Raw genomic sequence first — 14114 nt, 5'->3', positions numbered from 1 at the left:
TACCACGTGGTATCTGGCTGGGCTGCAGCAGGGCTTCACAGAGGCAGGTGTGGGTGGATTTGGCCCACCGGTCCACCTCTGCTTTCTGAGATGACACTCGCCCATTCCACAAATGTATCTAGTAATCGTCATGGGCTGTGCACCATGTTGTGGACAAGTCAGGGACGCGGTGATGGGTGGACAGCCATGATCCTGGACCTCACAGAGCTAGCTTAAGATTTAGGGGGGAGGGAGGATTAATTTTAAAAACATAAAGTTTCATAAACATATAAACTTCATAAATTTATAAATCTGCTAATACAATAAGCACAAGAGAAAAGTAAAAAGTGCTACGAGACAGGGTGAATCTGACTGGGACTGGGATTCGGGTTTTCCTGAGGACTGTCAGGACTGAGCTGAGACTGGGGGAGGGGAAGGGGGGGTTCCAGGAACAGAGATGAACACGTGGACAGACTCACAACAGGACAGGCCGGCTCATTCAGGACCCGAGGAACCGCATCAGACGAGACCCAGAAAGTGCAGAGGCTGGAGAGGGGCCAGAGTCAGGGCTCGCGTGCTGGGCCACACACGGGATGTTACCTCTACCCTAAGTGTGACCAAAACCACTACAGTATTTTAAGGGAAAGATAAGACCAGATTCATCTATTTCATCACTAATACCTCAGCACTCAGATCTAGGGGATGGTAACTTACCGCAGGGTCATGGAGGGAAATCTGATGAAAACACAGGAGTTTTGTGATTGGTGGATTTAGAGACAGGCGGCATTTGGCAGAAAAGTAGAGGGAAAGGAGCCACCAGGAGGTCCCTGAGAAGGGAAGCGTGAGGAGGAGGGCGGCTCTGGTGGGGAAATATGAGTCCGACTTTGGGTAGAGTGAGTATAGGTTGAGATATCCAAGAAAATTTGGAACAAATGGGTCCACAGACCAGGAAGGGAGCTGGGCTGGCCACACAGACGTGTGGACAGACGCTCAGTACACGTGGGGACGTCACCAAGCACACAGACCAGAACAAAAAGAAAAGGGCCTGGGTGCAGCACAGAGCTGTCAATCAACAGGCAGACAGAAAAGGATGGAGCTGTAAAAGTCAGAGAGACAGGGGAGACCAGCAGGACGCTGAGACACAGTGGCCGTACAGGGAGCATTTCCAGAAAGAGGGAAAGGAGGAGGCTGGATGCTGGTGAGAATTCAGGTCAGGTCAACCCTGAACAGCACACAGCACAGTCAGTGCCATGGAAGCTGTCTGCGGCCACGTGGAGGCCATCTGTGGCCACGTGGAAGCCGTCTGTGGCCATGTGGAGGCCGTCTGTGACCACGTGGAAGCCGTCTGTGGCCACATAGAGGCCGTCTGTGACCACGTGGAAGCCATCTGTGGCCACATAGAGGCCGTCTGTGGCCACGTGGAAGCCGTCTGTGACCACGTGGAGGCCGTCTGTGGCCACGTGGAAACTGTCTGTGGCCACATCTCGAGTCACTGTGGTCTCCTCCTCAGGACTCTGGCTGTGCTCTCCCCACACCTGTCCATGACAGAACAGAGCCCACGCTGCCCACAGTTACACATGGACTGTTGGTCTGGGGCCACGAGGATGACAGCGAGTTAAAACAAGAAAGGCTTAAAGAAGAAACAAAAGACACAAACAGGTTCTTAGACAAGGCCAGGGAGCCGACTCACGACCGAAGGCAGGGAAACCATAGCTGAAGAGTGGCGTGCACACACTTTCACTATGAACAGTGAGTAACACAGTCCCACATGGCTGATTCTTTGTTGAGCTGCAATCATCAGAGATTTGTGAGATTTCTTAGAGCTGATTCTCTGGCTTGTGGATAATATGGTGCATTCTAGAGTCACATACACTTCAACACACGGAATTAAATGAGAACTAATGTGTGACATTGTCGAGCATAATTCCTGCATTTAATAAGCACTCAGTATGCACTTATTGAAATTAAGTTATTATGAGACTTTGACCTGATTTCAGACATGCTGTTCCTAATCCAGGTGCAGTGAGACTCTGTTACCTTGAATGTCATCATTGAATGTGCAGTACTGGTCTCGGTATTTGTTCAGGAGACGAAATGCGTTCATATTAGCAAAATCTTCAAACTGGATAAGGCAGTTCATGCCATACCTATGGGAAAAAAACTTTTATGTTAGAAAGATTAAGGAAATAACACTTAAAAATAAACCTTTAAGAAGAATGTGTTTCAACTCTATCCAGGTTAATACAAAAGATGTCACAAGATTGGAAAAGCAAGTATCCCGAGTACTCAATACTAGTACGACGTCAGTCGATGATGTAATACACGCCTAAACAAGGGAAAAGCTCAATTGAACTCAAGATGGGGGAGGGAGGATGCAGGGGGAGGGAGTGGGAGGGGGGCGAATTGGTGCTCCCACCTGATGGGCACAATGTAAGGGTGTCTGGCACAGCTCCTGGCTGAGGACACAACTACAACAGGGACTCAACCTAACAAATGCAAACATGGGAACCTAACTGCCATCACATTAATCTGAAATAAAGCAAACAAACCACAAAATAAACTTTCAGGTCTGGCATGGTGGCTCACACCTGTAATCCCAGAACTCCGGGAGGCCAAGGTAGGTAGACTGCCTTAGCTCGCGAGTTTTAGACCAGCCTGAGCCAGAGTAAGACCTTGCCTCTAAAAAATATCTGGGCGTTGTGGTAGGTGCCTGTAGTCCCAGCTACTTGGGAGGCTGAGGCAAGAGAATTGCTTGAACCCAAGAGTTTGAGGTTGCTGTGAGCTGTGACACCACAGCACTCTACTAAGGGTGGCAGGGTGAGACTCTGTCTCAATAAACCAACCAATCAACCAACAAATAAACAAACAAACCTTTAAAATTAGCCCATGATGGCTCACACCTGTAATCCCAGCACTCTGGGAGACTGAGGCAGGTGGATTGCCTGAGCTCAGGAGTTTGAGACCAGCCTGAGCCAGACCGAGACCCTGTCTCTAAAAATAGCCAGGCTGGGCATTGTGGTGGGCGCCTGTAGTCCCAGCTACTCAGGAGGCTGAGGCTGCAGGATCACGTGAGCCCAAGAGTTTGAGGATGCTGTGAGCTATGATGCCATAGCACTCTACTGAGGGTAATAAAGTGAGACTCTGTCTCAAAAAAATCAAATAAAATAAAATGAGCCCATAAAAAAGGGTTAAAGGTTATTCTTTGTTAAAGGCCCTCTCTTGCTGCTTAGTGAAAACATGTTACACACCCTGTGTCCAGCAAATAGTCAGAACACGCTTACAAGAGAAAAGACGCTGTGTTGCTACTGTGAAATCATATAAATGACCAAAGTGCGACCCCTGCCCTCAAGGAATTTGAAATTTAGTGGAAACAAAATTTTTTTGAAATAAGTGACAAGTGCGTGAAAAGTAGCATCAAAGTAGGATGTACAAACGAGGACCGGCAGGTGTGCAGAGGACAGACGCCACTCCAGCGTGGTCACAGGCCAGGTGCGTGGCCCAGGCCCTGAGGTCAGCGGACGGCCAGGCCTGCAGAAGTGCAGACGTGGAGTCTCACAGCTGAGGGACACAGAAGCAAAGTAACCGAGGGGAGAGACGGGGAGCAGCCACTTAAAGTAAAATGGGGGTGTCGATTCTCAAAAGGAACCTAACATTTTTCTTCTTACATACATGAAGCTGTTCTTCATTTTCCAAGGGAACTCTTCAGCTAGGTTCATTAATTATTTTAAAAAGTTACTAAGAACTCCTAAAAGCACTGCCATGGTTGAAAGTGACTACCGTCTTTACAACTGTAGCAGAAGTAGACATCGCTGTAGCAACTAGCTCCCCCAAACGCCAATCCAGCCCACAATTATCTGCTTGTCATGGCTCCCTCCCCGTCGCTGGCTCCTCAGCAGCCTTCGGCAAGGACAGCCAGTTGGGACTCAGCCCCGAGAGCACCCACGTGGTCTGTTCCCACCAAGCCAGGCGCTGGTGGCCTAGCAGCACGAGGTGACCTGTCATTATGTCCCAAAGGAGCAGACCCTGCAGTCTTGGCATGGGAGGTGGCATCACAGCCCTCGAGTTCTATTTCCGGACCCACCACTTACTTGGTTCTGTGGTTTGGGGCTTGTTACGATTCCTCTGTGGTTAAAGCACAACCCCCACAACATGGCCTGCCCCCGGTGTTCAGGGCGCCCTGTGGTCAGCCTGTGAATTTCTAGTGCTTCCTCAGTGAGATCTGGGAGGAGGCCTTGGCAGTGAAAGGGGGCACTGGGTACCTTATCATTTGCAAACGCTTACTTTAGAGTCGTCCCCTGGATCCTGCCTATCAGTTTTAATCCCAAGACGTTTCTCTACCTGGTAGTTAACTCTGATTTGACGCCTGAGGGTTTAGAGAAAGGCAGCCTGAATTCATTTTGTGACACAAGCGTCTTCATCATATAATAAGAGAAAGCCACGTACGGGATCTCGTTCCAGTTTGAACTGGTGTCGTTACTATGGAATTATAAGCAGCGGAGCACTCGGAAGTTTGCCAATTCAGTTCTGCACAACTACGAAAAGAACCTACTATTTTATGATCAAAATACCACATAAAATAGTGGGTGTAAATGGTTATAAAAGTTAACAGAAATCCCACACATAAAATTAACATGTAAAAACTCCAGAGACTGTTGGCCTGTGGAGCTGTTACGTCTGACAAAAAACCTGATTACAGTGACGACTCACTAGTCTGGTGCCGTTAAGTGTCAGGCACCACGCTCCATACTCCTTAGGAATTATCCCATTTAATTCTGTCAGAAACCTAGAGAGGAGTGGACTATTATTACTCTTAACAGATGAAGAAACTGGAGCTCGGGCAGATGCAGCAGCATGGCTGAGTTCATGATGCAAGTACGCGGCGAGGTCTGGCCTGGACCACAGGCCACAGTTTTAACTACAATCTGGGACACAGGCTCCCGCAGAGCACCACCTTGTCGTCACGTCCACGGAGTGAGCAGCATATAGATACAGCCGGCACCGATGAAACAGGGAGTCATAATTTCATCATTAAACTAAAGAGACAGCCTCTATGTGCACACAGCCACTTTCACGCCACTTTACTATAGAAAGAGTATGGACAGGTGTTGCTGACGACAGCATCTTTGATTATAAACTGTGAAGAACTCCCAAGCTTCACGGGACAGGCTGGCAGTGCAGGTTGACCGAGCAGGCTTTGCTTTTCCTGGGAGATGATGCAGAGCCAATTTTAAGGACTTACTACCTACACGGCGCCATGGGGATTCAAGGTCCACAGCACTTCAGTCCTGATGAGTAACTCAGAGATCATATATTGAAAACCATTCATTTTTGATGATGTACTGGGGCTTGAGGGCCCTCAACACCCTGGGCAGCACCCAGGAAACCCACTGTGCTCCCGGGGGCAGGGAGGAGGATTCTCACTGGGAAGACACAGGACACAGGAAAAAACTTAAGTTCAGACTAAGAGCAAAGTCAGCGGCCCGCAGAATCACTGACGGGAGTAAGGGAGACAGTGTGACTCAGAAGAGGTTTAAACTGGGCCCGGGTAGAGTCAGATGAGAACAGTGGGGTGGGGAAATCACAGAGGTCTCAAAATTGTCCTAGGGACACTGAGAACAGCAGAGCGAGGAACTTCCCAAGGTAAGTATCGTTCTGAATTCAGATCCTGAGTGGTCTTGAATACTCGCATAAGTAATCTGAAGCCAACTGACAGTTTTCTCCAGCTAGGAACCACTCAAAGTCAATTCTTCCTTTTAGGTAGGAATTAAGAACAAGAAAATGTGTTCCCTTCTCTGTTAGTCTGCTGCAATATGGCTCCAGCCACTGCTCTCTTCCATTATTCTGTAAATAAACATTTCTTTCACTTCTCTTATGATTACTTTTGTTATATATTAGTGACAGTCCAAAAGACTGCTAATACCAGAACAGCCTAATAAGGGGCTGTAAGCCAGGGAGACACCTCTCCCCTGCCTCGGGAACAGATAATCTCTATGTTTATAGAATTAGTTCATGTGGACATTTCTACATATTTACAGAATTCATATTTACACATAGACTAATTCTATAAAAGCAACTCACAGTTCCTTGTGACAAAGGCAATATCAGATACTATATAAAACTGTAACATTAGTTTCTAAAATGAGACTTTCAAATTATTCTTTTTAAGAAGGCATAAAAAGCTGGGGAGATGGCTCACACCTGTAATCCCAGCACTCTGGGAAGCTGAGGAGGGTGGATCACCTGAGCTCAGGAGTTCGAGACCAACCTGAGCAACAGCCAGACCCCATCTCTAAAAATAGCCGGGCGTTGTGGCTGGCGCCTGTAGTCCCAGCTACTCAGGAGGCTAAGGCAAGAGAATTGGTTTAGCCCAAGAGTGTGAGTTTGCTGTGAGCTGTGATGCCACGGCACTGTTTCAAGGTGACAGAAGGAGAATGTCTCAAAAATAAAAAAAAAAAAAGAAGGCATTAAAAAAATAAGGTTTTACTATCCTTATAAGCAAACCCTTTGTAAGACAATGTTAAGGCTGAACAATGACTGAATACATTACATAGTAACACTATTTTTTCTACTGTGGATTCATAAGAACCTTGGTTTAAACACTTCTTTCTGAGTTCTCAATTTTTATTATAAAATTTTAACAGTTTTTTAAAACTTTTTTTTTTTCAAAGTCTCATTCTGTCACCCAGGCTAGAGAGCCATGGAGACATAGCTCATAGCAACCCGCAAACTCTTGGGTTTAAAAGATCACAACACCCAGCTACTTTTTCTATTTTTAACAGAGATAGGGTCTTGCTTTTGCTCAGGCTGGTCTCAAACTCCTGCCTGGGCCTCCCAGAGTGCTGGGATTACTGGCTTAAGTCACCGTGCCTGGCCCAGTTTTTTTAAAACTCATAAAATAATCAACTACCTCATTTCATAACTTAGATTTTAAAAAATCCTAAAACTTGTCTTATTCCACGAATAGAAAAATTCTATGATTTAAAGGAAATTAGTTTTCTTTGATGAAGTATTTTTATATATGAAAAAAGACAGAGATTGATTTTTCCTTAAACTCCTGAAATACAATGTTGCTAATTCAGATGACTGATTTTACAGTGCTACATCAAGAAAAATCACTACTATCCTCGAGAGAAGATTTGCTGTCAGCTGACAAGAATCAACTTTATGAGACAGAGTATGTGACGTCCTCTCTGCTGCCTGGGTTCCGTGTCACTGTGCCACTGACTGCACTGACCGGTGCCCTGGTGACCGTGCCAATGTACTAAGTCTCTACAGACCCCTTCATGTCAAGGTCCTACCCTGACAATGAAAAAAGTGAGCTTTTCATGGAAACTTTTTAGTCTTTATCTTGCCTGAGCCACTACTGTGCTTGGCCCTATCAACCCAGTTCTTCCTGGAAACTGTGGCTTCCCTGCCACCTCTCCAAACCTGGGCTCCTGTCCTCTGATGTGCTAATGTCCAGACATCCACGGGACCCAGTGCTCGGCTAAGAGCTGAACATGCAGAAGACAAGCATGAAGCTATTTTAGGCTTACTACTTGACTTTTTTAACCTTCCATTCTGATTTCTCTTTCCACACTGATAAGTGTTCATGTCTATGATTAAATTAAAAAGAAGAAGAAACTGAAAGTGTGTTTTGATTCACGATAATAACAAACAAAAAACCCCAAACACTGTCTGAGGTGAAGCAGTGGCTGGTGGAAAGAGAGTCCGAGGAGCTTGTGAAATGCAACATCTGCCTACTCCCGGGCGCGTTACCACTAACACAGCCTTGAACTTCTGCATAGCATGTAGCTAGTACATTACAGATAAGCCTATGCTGGATGGGAGTTTATTTAGTTGAAATCTACTAAAAATATATAGTTTTATCAGAAGATTCATGAAGTATTGTTTTCCAGTTCTTATGCTTAGTAGCCATGATTTTTGTTTAGTATAAGTGAGAATTTTCATAATTCCAGGATAGGCAATCCCTTTAAACTATTAGGCATCAATGTAAAATCCACCTAGAACTGTTTATTTTGGAGTATAAGACATATATTGGGACCCAGGTATAGTGGTTCATGCCTGTATTCCAGCACTCTGGGAGGCTGAAGGGGGTGGATCATTTGAGTTCAGGAGTTCAAGACCAGCCTGAGCAAGAATGAGACCCTGTCTCCCCTCACAATTGAAAAATTATCTGGGCACTGTGGCAGGGCCTGTAGTCCCAGCTATTTGGGAGGCTAAGGCAGGAGGATCACTCAAGCCCAAGAGTTTGAGGTTGCAGTGACATCCAGCACTCTACCCAGGGGGACAGAGTGAGAGTCTGCCTCAACAAACAAAACAAAACACACTCGCACTCACAGGGACCTGGAACCACCAAGCGGTCGGTTTGGAAGCTGCGCCCCGTCAGGTCAGCTTGCTGCCCACACTTCACTGTGTAAGTGAAGACACGTCAGGGTCAGGACCGATCCGCCTCCTCACTGACCGGCCACCACACGTCTGCTCCTTCACACACACAGAGCCAGGACTAACTGTGTTTTCTGCAAGTGAGAAACCCCCAGTGACATTTTATAAAAATGGATGATCAGGAGAGGAAATTAAGAAAAACGCCGAAGGAAAGAACAGAGCAGAAATGAAAAGCAGGGCTGGGCGTGAAATCTGACGTGTCAGAAGGTGTGGAAACGGAGACGGCAAAGTTCAGAGGGGACAAGAAGGCAGCGCCACGTGAGCCCACAGTACAGACCACGTGGAAGACGTTCGGTGAATACCGTAAAATTCAGTCGAGTAGTTTTAGCATCTTTTTCTCGAAACTACACCAGGCTCAGAAAGTCATTTACAGTTGAAAGGAGGTTTCTTTGCACTAAAGATGCAATGAAGATTCCCAGCCTCACTGGCCAGCACTTAGGTCTAAGCTAAGGTGACCAGATTTTAACATTGGTAAAGTAGGACACCATTGATCAGGGGTGGGGCGGGAGGTGGGGCGGAGGAGGGGTGTGTTCTTGATTAAAAATTTGGTCTATATGGAGCAACAAAAATTTCCATAGAACACAGAAATAGTATTGTAATTTTTTTTTAATTTCAACATAAGTACAATTTACAAATATAATACATTAAAAAAAATTATGTATAGGAAGGGGCCTGTGGCTTAAAGGAGTAGGGCGCTGGTCTACCTGGGCGACCCTGCCCAGGAGGGGAGTAGGGAGTTTACATTAGTCTTTTCATTTCCAAATGAAGTTATGTTAACCTCTTCATTCCCAAATGGAGTTACATTAACCTTTTCAGCAGCCCAAAACAGTATATTCCCTTCCCGTTGTCCCCCCCTTCCCTAGGTTGTCCTGCATTCTTTCCAAAAGTTGGGACCTTTTTAAAACCCTGAGGGACTCGGGACAAACTGTTAAAAATCCGGACTGTCCCGCCCAAAGCAGGAAGTCCGGTCACCTTAGTCTAAGCCCAAAGTTAGTTCTCATGCTGAAAGAAAGCAGCTATTATGGGACGGCTGAAGGACCTTTAAATGCTACTAAAAGCTGGGTTTTTGTCTCAGAAGTCAGCATGGCTGATTGACGAGTCTGGCCAAGCTGCTGGTGTAGACAAGGATGGTACCGTGACATTCACACTCGGGAGATGTCAGATGAGGGGAGCGGTTGAGATAGGAAGATGACGCCGATGTCCCAGAGAAGGCGACACCAGCAGAGCCCTCCACTGGGGAGGAAGGCTCAGACATTCCCCAGCACTGAGACGCAGAGATAAAACGTGCACCGCTCATCTACAGTTGGAAAGGAGAAGAGTCTGCCGAGGCACAGGAAAGGTCTTGCTCCAGACAACGAAAACAAAGCAATTTTTCAACTACTCCTGAAAAGTTTTCACAAAGCAATAAAACACTTGAACCCTAAATGTTGCTAAATGTTTAACGTTACAGTGTCCTAAATATTGGTTTCATTCCCCAATATGCCTATAATCAGCATTAAAAGAGCTGCAATGTTTTGACAAAAAATAACTTTAAGGTTAGAGGACAACTTTAATTTTTCCTATTCCTATTAACTTAATAACCACAGCTATGCACAGTTGCTTTTTTTTTTTTTTTTTAACACAGAGTTTCACTGTTGCTCTCAGTAGAGTGCCGTGGCATCACCGCTCACACAACCTCAAACTCTTGGGCTCAAGTGATCCTCTTGCCTCAGCCTCCCAAGTAGCTGGAACTACAGGTGCCCAACACAACCGCTCAGCTATTTTTAGAGATGAGGGTCTCACTCTGGCTCAGGCTGGTCTCGAACCTGTGAGCTCAGGCAGTCCTTATAATGTGGTTGATGCAATGAAAGGACTTCCTGTTTTAAGAACCATCTCTGACTTATCTGCAAAAGTTCTGTCACAGATGACTGCTGCAGGAAAGGGGCCAGGAACGTGCATGCTGCACTGCCATTCTCTAGCTCAGCAATACACTGTTAAGAAAGCAGCTACGATTCCAAAAATGATTTTCTGCACATTAAATCTTAAGATAGCCATCTGTTTAGAAGTAAAATGAATCCCACCTCAAAGAAGTACCTAATAACTGATGAATGTATTGAGATAGCGTTCATTTAGAAGAAAATACAGCAAAATGAACATTTTCTCAAATACAATTTCTACTAGACAGTTAAAACAAGCCCATTCACCCACACACCCACCACGCTGCTTTCCAAGACTGGAGCATCTGCGTTCTCACACCCACTCCCCAGAAGACTGGTCAGGATGCTGACCTCTTAACCACCAACTTCTTTTATAATATATGACCCTCAATGAGGCTTTCAACCCTAAATTCCCCAGCAGGCCCAGCCTAAGCAGCCAACCACAACTTTCATCAGGATTACCAATAATTCTAGGTACCCAGAAAACACGCCTGAAAACCAATGCCTGCATGTCCCCTGCAAGGTGCTACTTCTGTGTCACCACAGGGCACCAGCCAGGGAAGAGGGGGGCTCAGTTGAGCTCAGGGCAGAACAGAGACCTGACACACGGTCACGGTGACACACATGGAGACAGGATGCAGGTCATTGTCTCAGTCACCAAACTGGATTTAGATGCCAACTCACTGTGCCAAGGAGCACCGCGTCCCCCTGGACCTCTGTTATCTATACCCTGGACTCATTACCTGCAGCCTGGGCCCCTGTTACCTGCATCCTGAACTTTGAAATCCAGGATCTGGTTTCCAGTTCTTACACGTAAAGCACTTGAAATTCATCGGTCCCACTGTCCCAACAAGAAAGCCCTCCAGACACAGAGTTAATGATGCTTCTCAAGCCACCGTGATACATGGCACTGCCCCGACCCAGAACAGCAGGTAGCCACACGGACCTGGGTGTGAGGAGAGGCCTGCAGCACCTGCACTGAGCGGGCATGGGAGGCAAGGCCTTAAACTGGGTTTGAGGAACTGCAGGACACTTGGCATGCCCTGACTTGAGAATTGAAAATGACAAGGAGGCCTCATTTTTTTTTTTTTTTGGACAGTTTCTCACCCTTGGTAGAGTGCCATGGAGTCATTGCTCATAGCAAGCTTAAACTCTTGGGGTCAAGTGATTCCCTTGCCTCAGCCTCCTGAGTAGCTGGGACCACAGTCACCTGCCACAATGCCCAGGTATTTTTAGAGACAAGGTCTTGCTCTGGGCTTGGCTCAGGCTGGTCTTGAACCTGTGAGCTTAGGCAATCCACCTACCTCGGTCTCTCAAGTACTGGGATTACAGGCATGAGCCACTGCGCCCAGCAGAAGGCCTCATCTTGAAGGGGAAATTAAAAAAAGTAATTTCAGAGCAGTGCCTGTGGCTCAGTGGGTAGGGCGCCAGCCCCATATACCAAGGGTGGAGGGTTTAAACCCGGCCCCAGCCAAACTGCTACAAAAAAATAGCCAAGAGCTTGGTGCCTGTGGCTCAAAGGAGTCAGGTGCTGGCCCCATATGCTGGAGGTGGTGAGTTCAAACTCAGCCCCGGCCAAAAACTGCAAAAAAAAAAAAAATAGCTGGGCATTGTGGCAGGCACCTATAGTCCCAGCTACTCCAAAGACTGAGACAAGAGAATCGCCTAAGCCCAGGTGTTGGAGGTTGCTGTGAGCTGTGACGCCACAGCACTCTACCGCGGGTGACAAAGTAAGACTCTGTCTCTACAAAAAAAGAAAAAAAGTAAAAGAGTAATTTCAAAAATCCAGCTGGGCCTGGTGGCATATGCCTATAGGCCCTGCTACCTGGGAGGCTGAAGCAGGGGCGTGGCCCGGGCCTGGGGTCGGAGGCTGCAGCGGCCGTGATGTGCCCCTGCTCCCCAGCCTGGGTGACACCCCATCTCTAGGAACAGAAAGCACAAATTCCATTCAAAAGCCCATCACTTTACAAAAAGTAAAAGATGAATTCTTACCAAGATGACATGCAAATATCAACCTGAATTAAGATTAAGTTTAGGAACAAAAGGCAAAAGAAGTGTGGAGACTCCAGTGCCAGCTCAAGAAGCAAAGTCACAACTTCAGGAGAAACTCACTTTGTTTACAACTTAAGATGTGTGACTACGGAGTACCTTGGCTTGTTTTATCCTAACATCAGGACACAAATAAGTGAACGAAAGTACATATCACAAAACTGACCAGCAACCTCAACCACCAGAGAATAATGTATTTTAAATAGTTACCAAAACTTACGTACGTCAGAGGCTGCTCAAAATCACATGGATTATTTTTGTGTGTTTTTTGAGACAGAGTCTCACTATGTCACCCTGGGTAGAGTGCCGTGGTGTCACAGCTCACAGCAACCTCAAACCTTAGGCTTAAGCGATTCTCTTGCCTCAGCCTCCCAAGTAGCTGGGACTACAGGTGCCCGCCACACTCCCTGGCTATTTTGTTGTTGTCGTCTTTGTTTGCAGGCCTGGGCTGGATTCGAACCTACAACTCCAGTTTATGTCACTGGAGCCCTAGCTGCTGAGCTACAGGCACCAAGTGCACATAGATTGTTTTTCTTTTCTCTTTTTTGTTTATTTTTTTAACTATATCAAAAGACATGAAGCTTTAATTCTGGTTATTGTCAGATAAATCTTAACCTCAACTATTTTCAGAACAGAGAAAAACTGGATGTGCTCACTGAATTTTCACAAGTTCTTACCTGGACTTGGGCTCCAGGGATGCAGAGGTGAACAAAATAGAAACTTTGTGTTTACTGAGCTTCTGGTGTACTTGTGACAGATGTTAAATGAGTAAATTATGTGACATATGAGAGGACGAGTGGTGTAGAGAAAAATAAGGCAGAAAAGGAAGAAGGTGAAAGCCACAGTGGGGTGTGCAGATGCCCCAGAGAAAGCTCCACTGAGAAGATGAGATGAGATGAGATGAGAGAGAAAACTCCAAGAAGAGGAGGGAGGGAGACGGACATGCAGAGATCCCGGGGGAGAGGCTGCAGGATCAGGAGGACGGCCAGGAAGACCCTCGGGGGACACGCCTGGTGTGTGAGAACAGTGAGATTTAGAATACCCACTGAATTTGCTATCTGTTTATATTCCATATACCACAAACTGTCATAAACTGTTTTGTCTTTCTAGGGAAGTTATAACGTCTAGGTAAAGAGGAAAATGCATAATTTTCAACCAAATCGCAAGTTTTTGGTAGCTGCGTTCTCACAATCGTTAGAGTCCTGGCTTCTCCTCACAACTAAGACCAAAAGCTGACACAGTCATGTCCATGTTCCTGTTACAGCAAAAGTGACACTGGTAAGACGTCTGGGTTCACAACATACTGTACTCACCGTCATATCTGTACCTGACCCCCTCTGAGTGACTCTCCTCTGGGTCAGAGAGGAGGCTGGTGTGGTGACTACGAGCTGGAGTAATGGAATAACAGTAACCATTTCTTATAAGCAAAATTGTATTTAGGTATATTTTATTGAAACCTATGATTCAGTGAGTTCCTAGCACTTTAACGTAGACAATAAATATTTTCTAAAATAAACTGAAGTCTGGCGCTGTGGCTCATTCCTGTAATCCTAGAACTTTGGGAGGTTAAGACAGGTGGATTGCTTGAGTTCAGGGGTTCTAGACCAGCTTGAGCAAGAGGAAGACCCCACCCCCACCCCAGCTCTACTAAAAACAGAAAAACTAGCCGGGTGTGGCAGGTGCTTGTACTCCCAGCTTCTTGGGAGGCTGAGGCAGGAGGATCAC

At 46.3% G+C, this 14114-nt stretch overlaps 1 protein-coding gene across 1 annotated transcript in view; it reads right to left on the bottom strand.

Moving 5' to 3' along the window:
* The window catches only part of ME1 (malic enzyme 1), a 161719-nt gene that overhangs the window by 45206 nt on the left and 102399 nt on the right, over positions 1-14114 (bottom strand). The window contains exon 7 of the mRNA XM_003801301.3: positions 2017-2126. Coding sequence (XP_003801349.1) covers positions 2017-2126 — 110 coding nt within the window. The remainder of the gene's footprint in view (positions 1-2016; positions 2127-14114) is intronic.

The sequence above is a fragment of the Otolemur garnettii genome, unplaced genomic scaffold (genome assembly GCF_000181295.1).
Source record: "Otolemur garnettii isolate 467f Iridium unplaced genomic scaffold, OtoGar3 scaffold00205, whole genome shotgun sequence".
Classification (NCBI taxonomy): domain Eukaryota; kingdom Metazoa; phylum Chordata; class Mammalia; order Primates; family Galagidae; genus Otolemur; species Otolemur garnettii.
Note: the sequence above shows the minus strand (reverse complement) of the source record. Positions and strands in the feature narration are given on the sequence as shown.